The 14,883-nt window shown below is 38.9% G+C and overlaps 1 protein-coding gene across 1 annotated transcript in view; it reads right to left on the reverse strand.

Moving 5' to 3' along the window:
* Positions 1-14,883, reverse strand: part of afg2a (AFG2 AAA ATPase homolog A) — a 174,629-nt gene that overhangs the window by 133,819 nt on the left and 25,927 nt on the right. The window contains exons 11-12 of the mRNA XM_074674670.1: positions 11,993-12,147; positions 1,949-2,158 (exon numbers count right to left, since the gene is read on the reverse strand). Of these exons, the coding sequence (XP_074530771.1) occupies positions 1,949-2,158; positions 11,993-12,147 (365 nt within the window). The remainder of the gene's footprint in view (positions 1-1,948; positions 2,159-11,992; positions 12,148-14,883) is intronic.

The raw sequence follows: 14,883 nt of genomic DNA on the forward strand, positions 1-14,883 counted from the left end.
GCAGAAATGGGTTTTCTGACACGTTCATGTCTTTAAGCACGTAGCTATTTAAGCTAGAGATGCTTCGATCTAATTTTCTACATCCTGATACAGAAACCGGGATCATGTCACTGCAGTTTTACATCTCTACCCTGGATTTCAGTGCGTTTCTGAATTGGTTTGGAGATTTTATGGATCACTTTTAGAGAACTTAGAGGCCCATTTCTCCTCCTTTCATGTATGAAACTTTGTCCGCCCTTGTCAAACCATTACTGCTCTCATACCTCCGTACGTCCTTTGCATTGGCGTTGCTGTCAACAACAAAATGCGAGCCGTACCGAGACAAACCAAACTAAACTGCTTCAGACTCAGACTTACACCCTGCGATCCTGGAGCAAGTGAGGAGTCTTTCCAGTGACGATAAAATCTATTTTATCGTCAATAAAGATAAAAAAAGTCTATAAAATCTGTACAAAGTTAAAATCTGGTGAATAATGAAATGAGAATTCTTTCGGATTTGTTAAATTATACAAGCAGTGTCTTTTTTTTTTTGACAAATTTACAAAAAAAATCAAAAAATCAATACAATTTCAGTAATTTGCAAAAGTTTAAAGTACTGCAAAAAAATTGAAATGGCAAAAACTTTCCAAAAATTTCAAAAAATTTTAAGTTTAAAATAATTGCAAAAAGATAGAAATTATGAAAATTTGCAAAATTTCAGAAAATTTTAACGTTTAAGTAAATTGCAAAAAGAGAAATTATAAAAATTTGCAAAAGTTTAAAATACTGCAAAAAAAATGAAATTGCAAAAACTACAAAAATTTCAAAAATTTTAAAGTTTAGAAAAATTGCAAAAATATAGAAGTTACAAAAATTTGCAAAATTTCAAATTTTTAAAGTTTAAAAAATTCAAAAAATAGAAATTATGAAAACTAGCAAATTTCAAAAATCCTTTTTTTAAAAAAAAAAATTGCATAAAATATAAATTAGAAAAATTAGCAAAAGTTCTAAAAAATGTTACAATGTATTTTTCTGAAATTTGAAGTATTTGCAAATTTTCCCAAAATTTGCTTTACTTTCAATTGTTCTTTTTTTTTTAATTTAAAAAAATCAGTAAAATTTCAAAAACAAGTAATAAATGTATAAAAATAAATTGGAAAAATATTAAAACCTGAATTTGATTACATTTATTCATAATATTGCTTAACTTGTAATATGGAGTTGTTTGCTAACCTCCTTTTAACATATTAGGCATGAATAATAAGCTGGCACATTGGGAGTTTATTTGTCACTGATATCCAAAAACTTTTTGGGTCTGTATTGGACCGATTACTCAACACCAGGATCAGATAAGTGCATTCTTATTTAAGCAAAGTAAATTCACCTGTTGTCACAAATGCAATGTAAAAATAAAAAAAAATGGCTGTAAAAATCTTGAAGTAAAAAAAACTGAAATTTTGATGACCTGATTCTGAAGACCTCACATTTGGATGTGGTGTCTGGATGCAAATTTAACGTCAGCTTGCAGCTGCTTCAGCCCACATTTCAAGAAAACCTTCCCAGCTTTGTCCCTGTACAAACAAAAACCTCATTCTCCAAAGTAAAACTCAACAAACAAGCCTGAAAATCACACCCCGGTCTGCAGACGTCCTAATGAGCCCGGTTGAGAGATCCTGTCTCACAGCAACAGCTTTGGAAGTATCCACTGATCAAAAATTCAACGAGATGATCAATCAATCTCTGTCAGCTGGGCCTGAATGGACTGAGGGTGAGGGTGACAGGAGAGGATGGGGTGATGAATGAGAGGGGACAAACACGGGGTCAGGGGTCAGACGAGGAAGCTTTCTGCACAGGAAGTGGTGCCGTCAGAAAGCCTGCAGGTCAACGGGGCGGGAAAACATCTCCATGACTGTCACTGACACTCAATGAGGAAAACAAAAAGTCATGTTTTTGATGTTCTGAATCTTACTTTTACAGCGAGGAAGTTGAGCCCACTTTCGTTGGCCAGAGCCTTGGCTATCATGGTTTTGGAGCATCCTGGAGGCCCGTAGAGGAGGACTCCTTTGGGTGGCTGGATCCCCATGCGGATGAAGGCCTCGGGGTGCCTCAGGGGCCACTCCACGGCCTGCTTCAGTTTCAGCTTCACCTCCTCCATCCCTCCAACATCTGACCAGCGGACCTGAGGGTGGAGATGCGTTGGAAAAGGTTCGGAAAGACGGAAATTTGTAGTTTTAAAGATTCGGAAGGAGACACTTTGATGTTTGACTAGACCAAGGGTCTTCAACCTGCGGCTCTGGACCCTCAAGGGGCTCTTTGACTCCTTTGCAGTGGCTCCTTGTAGTTTAAGAAAAATATAATTAAAATGAAGAATTTTTGATTTTCTTACAGAGGGTAATGATAATTAATGACAATGACACTAAATAAAACCATAATTAAACATTTTGTTGAGCTAAAAATGAATCACATCATAAAATAAAGATTTCAAAATTTTTGGAGGCTTTTGCAATTTTTTTAAATAATTGTTTTTTATTTTTTTTTATTTCAATTTTTTTCTTTCTTTTTTCTTTTTTTTTCTTTTTTTTTCCAATATAGAAAAAAGTACAAATTAGGGATTCAATAAAAAAAAATTGCAAATACCATATAATTGTGAATTTCTTAAATTTGATAATAATTTAAATATCATTTTTGTAAAAAAAAAAAATAGTATTTTAAAACTTTTTTTCATTTTTTGTATTATTTAGCACTTTTTTTTTCAATTGCATTTTTGGGAAAAAAAATGGCACATTTTTGAAATCTCATTTTCTTGAAAATATTTGCAACTTTTTGAAATTTAATAAATTTTGCACGTTTATAATATAAATTTTCAATTTTTAGAAAATGCAAATTTATTAAAAGATAAAAAAAAAACTAGGACATCACATGTACAATTTTATAAACACAAAAATAAGTAATAATTAACTTCATTCTTTTTTTTTATGTATTGAGACTTTTATACACTTGTTTTGTTTTTATTATGAAGATAAAGTAGATTTTGTGGCTCTAGGATGACTTTAATCAAGTTGAGCTGAGGAAAAATGTCTCCTATGAAAGTAAAGGTTGCAGACCCCTGGACTTGACATCTGGCATAATTTTTAATTATTTTTTTGAAAAAGTGGAAGACAACCAGAAGACAGATAAAGAAGAGGTAAAAAGAGGATGATACTAATCTGAAATGTGAAGGAAAAGACCTGAAAGGTTTCTTCTTAAGTATCTTAGAGCTCTAATCTGTGGCAGCTCGAGCACAAACACATCGCCAACAATAAATGCATCAGACCAAACACACTCTGATTGCACTCTGACGTCAATGATGTTCTCATGTAACCCACACACAGGACCTCTTTAACCCTCCCACTGCCGGAGCGGAGATAAAACGCTGCTCTTCAAACCTGACGAGGACACAAAGTTAAATCTGATGAGACTTATTACGGAGGAAACATCAACAGCAAGAGCCGGCCAGCAGCTTTTTGTCCGACAGATGGAAGAGGGGAGGAAGGGGAGGAGAAACTCCTGTGGTGAACAACCGGAGGGGATAAAGGAGATAAGAGGAGAGGCTCTCATCCAAAATCCTCTCAGATCATCTTTTTTTTTTTCTGTTTCTTAATTACACACCCATCCCTCCCTCCTCCCTGCACTTTTCAACCTCTCATACATCTTTTGTGTCTTTCCTTCCTTTCCTACAATCTCCTCAATCTTCTCCATGCACCTCCATACCCTCTCCTCCTCACTATCTCCGTGTTTCTTATCGGACTGATCTCCAGCCTCCCCTCCATCTCCCTTTCTCTCTCAGAAACATTTACATTCAGAGAGGAAACCAGGTTACAGGGAGAAATCCGGTTATGCAGGAAGTTTTACAGCATGTCTACATGCTCTGCAGCGGCCTGGTTACAGTAAGCTCCTCTCCCCTGACCTTGACCTTATTCTCAACAATGCTTCATCTCATCTGTCCTTACATTAGTGTGCGTTGGATCTGGGTTACTTTGATGCATCGGTAAAGAAAGAGAAGAAATTGACAGAATCTGAATTCTTTCACTTCTGCTGATGAGTCCAAAGTTGTAATTTTTGTATTCTAACATTGTGCAAATAAGCAGCAAAATGAAACAAAAGAAAATTGTCTACTAAGATTTAGTATGAGCCACATTCACCTGACCCAAGTGGCAGCTTGTAGCTCTGTTTTTGGAGCCTGTCACAACTTTTTATGGCTCATTTATTGGACATGGACACCAAACTCATTGTGTTTGCAGGGGTGTTTTTACTTGTTTTGCTCCTGTTTGTGTCCAGAAATCCTACAAATGTAACCATAGTTGCATTGTTTACACAGGGGATCAGCTGTCAGCCACCTGTAGCATGTTGATGCTAACTGGTGCTTGGCCCAATGTTCCCCATGAGAAAGAGGTAGGGGCGGTATTTTTCTTTACCCCATTGGCGTGTTTTTTCACTCTTTACAACCAGTTCAGGCATTGTTTTTGTCTTTTAATAAGGGCTGCAACTGCGAATCGAAAAAAAATCTATTAGTAAACGTGTCAACAACATTTTTCCATAATCAACGCACTGTGCTGTGTCTTTACTGTATTAGTGTCTCTTCAGTTTATTTGTCTTTTTCCGTTTTGACAGATTATTTACCTCTGCTTGAAATTGAAAAAAAGACAGGAAGCAGGACAAAAAAAAATAAATAAATAAAATAACCTAGATTTGAATTTAAAAACAGAATGAAACATGTATAAAACTGAAATAATATTAAATATTTCATGTCTGTATTTTAATTTCAGCAAACGTTATCAATGCCATCACCTGATTTGACGCTGTTATCTTTTTTTTTTTTAAATGCAGGATTTTCAAAGCCAGTGTTTCTTTTTTCAGTTTCAAGAAATGTTTTTCGATGACAAGTTATTCTTTTCAATACCGAACATTAAAGTTATCATTTTGGCTCCATAGAAATCACTATTTTAATGATTCATTAATTATTTAACATAATTTTTGACGTCCAAATCAGGTCTCCTGAAGGTGCAGGATGAAACTTTTGGTTACGTCTTTTTTGGATGTTGTATGGAGGTCAGATTAACGTTTAAAAAAAGTCAACTAATGACGTCTAAATGTTTGGATCCAACGTCTCATTAACATCTAGATCTGGTCTGCAAATGACGTCCAAACGCTGAACGTCATTACAACGTCCAAAAATGGTCAGATTTAGATGTCAAAATTTGTACCTATTTTGCACGTTGCTCTGATGTCTAGATATGGTCTTCAACGGACCTAATACTGATGTCTCTCCGACGTTTGATGTTTAGAGGATTGGCTTAGTGCGTTGCCACCAAGCAGAGCAGTTCGGTTCGTCTCAGTACAGCGCGCATTTTGCGGCGTTTCCACTGACTTATCCCGGGACAGATCCCCAAATAACCAAGACGAGCCGTCCCACTTCTTTGGGACCCTTTTGTATGGGTGCCAGACTGAACCGGTTCGCTCTCAGAAGGTGGAGCTACAACACTGCAGACCGTTGATTGGTCAAAAGAATCGTCACTTACCCCGAGCGCGGTATTAACATGCACACATAAGTTATCTAACCTAAAATCATCAACTATTTCCCTTAAAATCAATCATTCTTTCAAGCTCACAACAGACTTCCCCTCCTGAATCTAACTAGATCTCAGAGTTTAAGATTCACCGTTAATGTTTTCCTGATTGGATTTAAAAGAAAAGGGAGCAGCAGAACTGAAGTTGACCTTTGACCTTCGCAAAATGCTAATCCTCATCACTCCATCGACCAGACGTCAGATCGACTGTGTCCTAAAGCACACTGAGTTCTCCTTATGGTCACATCCTTTAGTTTTTCCATCATTTCAGAGCAGCATTTTGACATGTTTTGTTTTTCTACAACTGAAATATGGAGATTTGATCTAAAGCTCGAGGACTGTTTGTGTTTCTGTACATTTTTTCAGTTTCAAAAGACTTAATGACTCATAAAAAATAATAATGAGCAGTAAAGAGAAATGCTTAATTGCAGGTTTGATCAGATAAGAGCAGAGAGCCATGAGTCACCTGCTTTCGTCCTCCTTATCCGTCTTATCTCAACTGCACTCCTCTTCTTTCTTATTCCTTCTCAGTTGACCTTCACTATCAGCCCATCTCTCCCTTTCCCTCAAAGACCGCTGCTCCCCTTCCGCTCCCGTCCCCTCCTTCACCCTCCTTCACCCTCCGCTTGCTCTCCATCCAGAGGTAACACATCCCAGGCCACCGGCGCCGTCTCCGGGGAAAGAAGCACCTAATGGAAACCTGGCGTCTGGCCACATACTGTAAATACCGACAATTTATGGACAGTGCTGAGCGCGAGGAGAGGAGAGGAGGAGAAGGAGAGATGCAGAGATGAAGAGATAAACCGGAAGCAGGCTGGTGAAGCAGAACGTCCGTTAAAAGCCCAGAAAGGAATAAAATGAGGTAAAAAGAGCAGAGAGATAAAAGCAAACAGGGTTAGACGGACAAATGGGAGAAACAGGTGAGCAGGGAGAAGACGAGGGAGAATAACGAGATGAAGGATTCAAAAGGAAAGTTTGTGGATGAAACATGACTCGAATAGCTTAAAATGATGCTGATGATGATGAACCTCATATCTGTGACAGAAGTTAAGTTTCGATTTCTCTTCTCTACACGCCCTCTTTCACTCATCCCCTTCCTCCCCTGCTCTCTGTGAGTGTTGCTGAGCTCCATCAGATAAACATCCTCACTTTTAAAAAGTTATGGGAGTTTTAGAGCTAGTTTGTGACTCAACTCCTGAAAAACTGTTTACAACGGAGAGGGAAGAAGACGTGAGTGAACTTTTATTTTTCTAAATCCCGTTATCAGGTGATAATCAGGATGTCCATGCCTGAGATCCAGAGCCTCAGTGCCGCCAGGGCCACGGAGATATTTCCTCATCAACGTTACTCATGTGTTAATTAAGTGTCCAATAAGTAGTGAGCACTAGATGGCGCCGGTGTGTGTGTAGCTGCTCCTCAGCCTCTGCTAGATTTGTTTGAGTTTCTGCTTCTTCCTGACATCGATCATTCAAGAAAATTAGTCTCTGCTGGTTCATGATCACCAAACTATGCTAACTCTGCTAACTCTGCTAACTCTGCTAAATATGACCGACACTGTGTTGTTGGATGAGCTGGACAATCAAGTGTTAGCTTAGCTTAACTTTGATATGTTTCTTTGATAAATTCTGGTTTAAAACCCAACATATATCGTTATATGCTAGCTGCAAGCACATAAGTCCAAATTCTGAATATGTTAGCATTAGGCTAGCACTATGTTGTCTGTATTGTTTCTGGTATATCAGCAGATGCATCGATAACAAGTTGAATGTAACTTCAAGCAGGAAATCCTGAATGCGAGTTTTCTTGGGAAACTGTTAGCATCTGCTAATCCAAGCTGAGCTAGCTGGGGTAAATAGTAGGGATGGGTGAGTACCAATACCAAGTATGGGTATCGGACCAATATTAGCCTTTTTTCAAGGTATCTGTAGTCATGAAGGCTGCCGATACTCAAGGCAAAAAAGTCTTACGTCAAGTAAGTCCTCCACGCCAGTAGTTGGCGCCACTTGCTGCAGTTTAACACCACAGCAAATGATTTATTTGTTTTATTTTACACTTCAGTTTATTTAAAAAAAATACTTCAACTCATCTTTGTTTACATTCTCCTAACGTTTGATGTTGGCAGTTTTTTCTTTTTTGTTTGTTTTTCTCTCTTGTTTGTCTGCTGATTTGCGTTTTTTAATTGTTGCTGTCGATTTTGTGTCGTGTTTTTTTTTTGTTTTTTTTTTGTATCTTCTCTGTGGGATTATATTATATAAAACATAAATAAAGTGGTATGAAAAAATACTTAAACTCTGACAGTTTTTAGTTTTATTGTGCATTTTCTTTATATATATATATTTATATATATATATATATATATATATATATATATATATATATATATATATATATATATATATATATATATATATATATATGTATATGTATATATATATATATATATATATATATATATATATATATATATATATATATATATATATATATATTTATATAAATAACCTTTTTTTAATTCATTAAAGAAAAAACAAAAACAAAAAGTAAACTCAGAGAGTTGTTTGTGTTTCATTTCTTAATGTCAGAGTGACTGTGCTGTTGTTGATCAAAATGATGGCTCACCGCTAATTGAAATTTTATGTAACAAAAGTACTTGTAGTATCGGTACTGGGTACTAAAGAGGGAGTACTTGCATGACATTGAAAAAAAAATGGTATTGAATACCCCTGGTGAATAGCCAACGTAAGGTCTGGCCGCTCTGGTGTGATGTAAAGAGCCAATGAGGGATTCGTTAGCATAGCGGCTAACGATGTCAACGATGTCAATTCCTGAGTTTCTACCCAAACTTAAAGACCTGAATCCTGCTCATCAGCTGAATATCATAAAGTTAGTATCAGAAGCTGCGTCTGACTCAGTTTTAACCCTTTTGGAGAGTTTTAAAACCTGTAGTCTGTAAGTTTCCTCGGGCCGTCCTCAGAGCTGTCAGTCAAACTCACACAAATCAATCACTGTCATCTCTCCCACCAAAGAAGCAGATGTGAACACACCACCCTAAACTCTTCTCTCCCTCTGATTGTTGCATATTTCCAGCTCCGTCCCTGCAGACATAACGGAGTCATTGTCAGAAACAACAATCTGGAGGAAAACTCAGCGCAAGGTGCTTTTTGTCACGAATGAAGCGTCTGTGGAATTACAAGGCGATGTTTTGACTCACACCTCGCAGCGCTGCGTTTTTCCCCCTCCCTCCCCCCCTCCTCCCCCTTCCTCTGGGTACGAGACCTACTTATTATCTTTTACTGTTGTTTTCTGAACTTTACAAGGGGCCTCTCAGGCTCTGGCCCTTTGATGGGGTTGAGAGGAGGGTGGCGGGGGACTTTTCGGACTGAAAAAAAGTAGAGACGAGGTTTAAAAGGAGGAATAAATGGGCTTGTTATGGAGCTGCCAAATGAAAATATTAAAGCCAGACTGCAGGGAGGGAGATGATTGTAAAAAAAAGAAATGCTGGGTAAATAAAGAAATGTCAGAAAGAGGAAGAATGTCTTGTCACAAAACAAACACAGGATTAGGAATGAACTTTTAATGTATTTACATGTAAATAGATGATGAATCAGGCGTTATCTCAAACCTCTAAATACTTCATCTGAGAGGTTTTCTGAAGAGCCTGAAGAGCGTATTCATCCGGCACCACTGGAAGTTTCTTATATAAAATGGATTAGAAACAAATGTTTGCACTCATGTGGATATAATCAAGTCCGGGGCTCTGCGGCTGGCCTTTCAGCTGAGCCGCGCTCGGGGGATAGAGGATAAAAAAAACAAACTCGCTCCTCTCTGTCGTTTCCAGGAACTGGCCGCAAGGACTGAACGTCTCTGAGTGAGCTGCAGAGAGGAGTAGAGGAGGAGAGGAGGAGAGGAGGAGAGGGGGGAGGAGGAGGAGAGGAAGGACATTTCTTCCTCTCCTGCTCCTCCACTGGCTTTTTTTGGGTTGCTGGCAGGAACCGTCAGCGACCCGATCTGCTTTCAATTACCGGTGGAGGATGATGTGAGCTCTCTTCCTGTCCGTTATGTCTTGCACATGCAAACTCCAAAACATCCTGGAGTCTCACCACTGTCCTCTTATCCCTGCCTTACCCTCCCTCCTCCTCCTCCTCCTCCTCCTCCTCCTCCTCCTCGATACGCTGAGAGCAAAGTGACTCATCTTCATCTCAGTGGAGGCTGAAACGGCCATCGGGTCGTTTCCCCTGTGTTTTAAGTGCCGGTGATTCAGGGTCCGGCGCTCCAAAGAGGAGTTAGAGGATTTTTAGGACATGCATTAGCAGGAGGAAGAGGTTGACGAGGTTTTAGCTCCTCTTTTTTACAAGTGATGCTTTTGTTTTGTGCTTTAAATGAAGCATATGTGACATAAACCCCTGAAAAAGTTTGACTCAGGATTCAACTTTTCTTTCTGCAGCGCTGAACATGCAAGGTGTTCAAAGGGCCTGGAAAACCAAATCTCTGGCCTTCACTTCTTCACTTCTTCTGACCAGCTGCATTTATTTTATTCCTCCTGGTTAATAAACCAAAAACAAAACATGAAGAAAATCTGGCAAAGTTTAGGAAGTGAATCCGTCTCTGATCCAGGCCTGGAAAGCATCAGATGGTGTATTTTGTTTGTCCTTCTCTTTTATTCCCTAACCACATTAAGAGCAGACAGCCTTCTTTCACACTCACAGCCTGTTCCCACCAGAGGGGCCTTTCAGCACCTGGACGAGACGTTTTGTCGTCTTTTGGCTAAACCTGCTGAACCAGGGATGGAGATTAAGCACTCTAGTTTTTAAGCATGTGTAGTTTTAAAGCTTTTTAACACTCGGTCCAAACTGCAGGGGGCAGTGTATCACAAACACACATCTACCACAGTATCAAACCAGAGAAGAAGAAGCTGTTTACAACATTTTTTCTTGGTGTGGCTGCAATTTTACACAAATATCACGGAGATCTTTGTGTGATGAATCATATTAACGCCAGGATTTTTGTGCTGTGGACACTAGGAGCTCCTGTTCATCCGTGAGGCAGCCAGAAATTCTCAAAACTGCGTGATGCGGAGTACAAAACGTCTATTTAGACGTAATATGAGCCACATTCACCTGACCAGTCCAGAAAAATATCTTATTTCAAGTTATTCAAAGACAAAGGAGAGGTCTGAATTGCTGTAAAAAGTTTTTAAAAAATCTGCCAATAGTAAAAGAGAAAAGTTTCTTGTATTAAGACATTTTTCTAGTTTCAAGCGAATTTTTCTTTTTCCATTGGCAGATTTTTTTTTTTTTTACTTGTTACAGCAATTCAGACCTTATTTTTGTCTTTAAATAAATTGAAACAAGACATTTTTCTGGACTGGTCAGGTTAATGTGGCTCATATTAAGTATAACAAGACAATTTTTACTTAAAATTAGACAAAAACACTTAATAAGATTTCAGTTTCGGGCAGTACGTGCATAGCCATCTGGATGCATCAAGCACAAACCAAGCTTCAGACATCTTTTAAGCTAAGATAGAGGATAGACCGATTACCGTCCGGGTTGATTATCAGGGCCGATATTTGGCATTTTGAAGCAACTACTGTAAAAAACTTTATTTATCTTTTCAAGTTTTCATTTAACTTTACAAAACATGCTGCTGAGCCTGGGAGCTGTTCAATAGACTCATGCTTAAAGGTTTTTGAATGAAGTTAAGTGTTTTCAAATATCCGTTATCGGCCGTTTTTAAATTGTTTTATTTATTAATTGCTTTATTTATTTATTGTTTTTATTTTTTTTTTTTAATCGAAAAAATAGTATTTTTTTTCTGGGGGAGGCGGGGGTGTTTTGTTTTGTTTTGTCTTTTTTTAAATAATGGTAAAATGTATTTATTTTTTTCAGGGGGTTTTTGTCTTGACTTCTTTTTTTTTTAATTGATGAAAAAAAAATTTTTTTTCAGAGTTTATATATATATATATATATATAAATATATATATATATATATATATATATATATATATATATATATAAAGTGTTCTTTTAACTCATGTTAGCTGCTTTGTATTTTATTTTATTTTATTTCTTTCTTTCTGTGCAGCACTTTGGTCAACAGGGTCTGTCTTTTAGTGCTTATCAAATGATGTTAGATTAGATTGAGTTAAATATTTTTTCTTTTATTTTGAAAGTCACTGAGCGTTTTAAGGTGGTTTCTGTGCACAACTTCCTGTTCTGCTTGATCTGCCTTTTTACGCATCCCAGCTCAAACACCGGGCAAAATTTGCGACCTCCCACAGACGAGACAAACATCCCAAAATCATTGCCCATCCCTAATAAATAAAACAATAAAATGTAACTTTAACGGTTGATAAATATGTAATTAAGACATGAAAAGGTGTTTCTGACTCTGTCATGTTTCTGTACCTTGGGGACATCGATGGCGACCTCTCTCATGGCGCTCGGCTTCACCACAGTCATGGCCCACTGCAGGTCCTGCAGAGTGACGCTCACCGTCCCCATCAGCTGCTGATCCGACGGATGGTGCGAAGCTCCAAGAGCTCGTCTCAGAGCGTGCAAACCTGCAGAGGAACGGTTTGAACATTAACAACTCCCTCAACCAAGTCTGTAAACAAGTCAGGTGTCATAAACAAAACACATTCAGGCCTACATGCTCAACGATGAAGGGCAAATCAATTAAGAGATGAGAGGCTTAATTTGAGGAACAAAACAAGGTCTGAATGTGTGTCTATTCGCCCGTAGCAGCTCTGTTAGTGTCGTGGCTTCAGGCGTTCTTTCGTTACAAACTCACATGCAACCTCTTTATCTAAAACATTCAGGCTCGCACACGCTACACCGAAACACGCCCGGTGAATGCAAATCTTAAAATGAACACTAATTCCTCTTTTGAGCCTGATCATAATTGGGATTATTTGGGAGAAAGGAGAGTCTGCCAAAGGGAAGTGTAATTGAAGCGCTTAAGGTATGAATGCCCACAGTCCCAGAGACTTCAGCGTCTGAACAAAAAGAAGACGGCAAAACAAACACGGATGTGTCAGTGTGAAGTCAGACTCTTTGTTTCAGCGTGAAAACTAAAGAGGTCAGAGCGGGTTGATCCCAGAGAGATGGTGATGAGTGAGAGCTGTCACACAACTTTTCAAGACTTATTCTGCAGTTTAAAAAAAAAAAAACGATTCACACGAAGAGTTATCAAACACACACGCTCTGTCAGTATCAGGCCAGTCGTGAAGAGCACGCAGGGTTCAAAAGGAGAAGAAGAAGAAGCTTTCATGAAAGGTGACTGGAAGTTGGAGCACATCCAAGACTTTGATGGACATGAAACTCTCAGGAGTATAAAAGACGAGCAGCTGTTGGAGCCGTGTCACAGGTACGAGCCTGTGAGCGTTAAACACGTGGGGAAGGTCAAGATAAGCTTTACATCTGCCTGCACACCATCTCAGCCAAAGATAATCTGCTTTAGAGATGGTTTGGTGGATAAACAAGTCCAACACCACAAAAAAGTGAAATATTATCAAGTATTTTTGTCTTATTTTAAGCAAAAATGTTCTTATTATACTGGATATGAGCCACATTCACCTGACCAGTCCAGAACAATTACTTGTTTTCAGTTATTTAAAGACAAACATTAGGTCTGAGTTGCTGTAACAAGTAAAACTTAGTGTGGAAATCCTGAATGAGTTTTTTTTAGGGAAACTGTATGTGCTAAGCTAAGCTAAGCTAAGCTAGCTGGGGACGGATAGAAATCGTAAGGCCTGGCAGCTTTCAAGTCATTCAAGTTCATTGAGCAGCAGCAGCAGCCAGGCCATGTGATGTAACAACGCTTTGTGAACGACCCTTTGCCATTGGTTGAAGGAAAAGACAGCAGTGGTGCTGCCTTTAGGGGGCGTTTATTTACAATGCAGCTTGTTGTAAAAAAAAGAAAATTTAAAGATTTAAAAACTCATTTGTTTCTATTTCCATAAAGAGATTAAATAGTGCTTTGTAATGCTGCAGGGATTGTGCAATATTTACATGGTTTTCTGTCTTCAATAGCTGGGTATGTGCAATGTGTGTACAATGTGCAATTTCTGTTATGTGCAATTTTGTGTTGTTTGTTTTATCAGATTCTGGAGACCTGTAAGCAGCAGGCAAGTCCAAAACAAATTTCCCCAGGGGGACAATAAAGCAGATCTTATGTTATCATATCATATTGTGTCGTATCTTGTTGTGTCATATCATATCTTATCGTACAGTATTGTATTGTATCGTATCATGTCGTATCGTATTGTGTCGTGTCATATTGCGTCGTATCGTATCATATCATATTGTATCATATGGGACCTGTCTTTTATAGCTGGGTATGTGCAATATGTGCACAATCATATCATATCGTATCATATCGTATCCTGTCGTATCATATTGTGTTGTATCGTATTGTATTTAATCATATTGTGTTGTACCATATCAACACACCGGGTGACCCTCCTGTCAGCTAAGAACAGGAAACTGAGGCTACAATTCACACAGCAACACCAAAACTGGACAATAGAAGATTGGAAAAACGTTGCCTGGTCTGATGAGTCTGGATTTCTGCTCCACATTCAGATGGTAGGGTCAGAATTTGGCCTCAACAACATGAAAGTATGGATCCATCCTGCCTTGTATCAACGGTTCAGGCTGCTGCTGCTGGTGTGATGGTGTGGGGGAGATTTTCTTGGCTCACTTTGGGCCTTTCCTATCAACTGTTGATGATTTGATGAAAGATTTAAATCTTGGCATTTTGGGGATGAGTGGATTTAAAAGTGTCACGAGTCATGGGAAAGGTTGCCTACCCCTGCACTAGACTAAAGTCTGAGTCAAACTCTGGCATCAGCTGTGCAGATTGGACCCCTATAGGTGGGAGACCTGGTCAGAAATTTCCAGAAACAGCCCTGCACGTAGAGACTCTTTGCTTCCTCCTCTGAGCTGAAACAGAGGGTGGAGAAAGGGCCGGAGGGGAACGGACGTGGTCCAGGGCTGGAGGCCAGAGAGCAGACGAGAGGGGATTTACGATCAGACGTGACTGCATCCTGTTTATATTTTCCAGGACCCTCTGACTGGGCAAGGGACACACAGAAAGAGGGAGCAGGAGGAGAAGAGGAGAAAGACAATTAACACAGAGAGGTTTGTAGCTGAGGTCAATGTCTTCCCCAGAACCCGCTCCCCGAGTATTTGATGTCTCTTTCACTCCTCATCCCCAGAGGTCCAAACATCCCCTGGTTCCACCTGGCCGCGGCCTCAGCTCTTCATCTGCGTTACTGCTTCAGGCCGGCGCTGCT

Source organism: Halichoeres trimaculatus, unplaced genomic scaffold, assembly GCF_033239565.1.
Source record: "Halichoeres trimaculatus isolate MK-OKI-2021-1 unplaced genomic scaffold, fHalTri1.1 fHalTri1_scaffold_7, whole genome shotgun sequence".
NCBI classification, from domain to species: domain Eukaryota; kingdom Metazoa; phylum Chordata; class Actinopteri; order Labriformes; family Labridae; genus Halichoeres; species Halichoeres trimaculatus.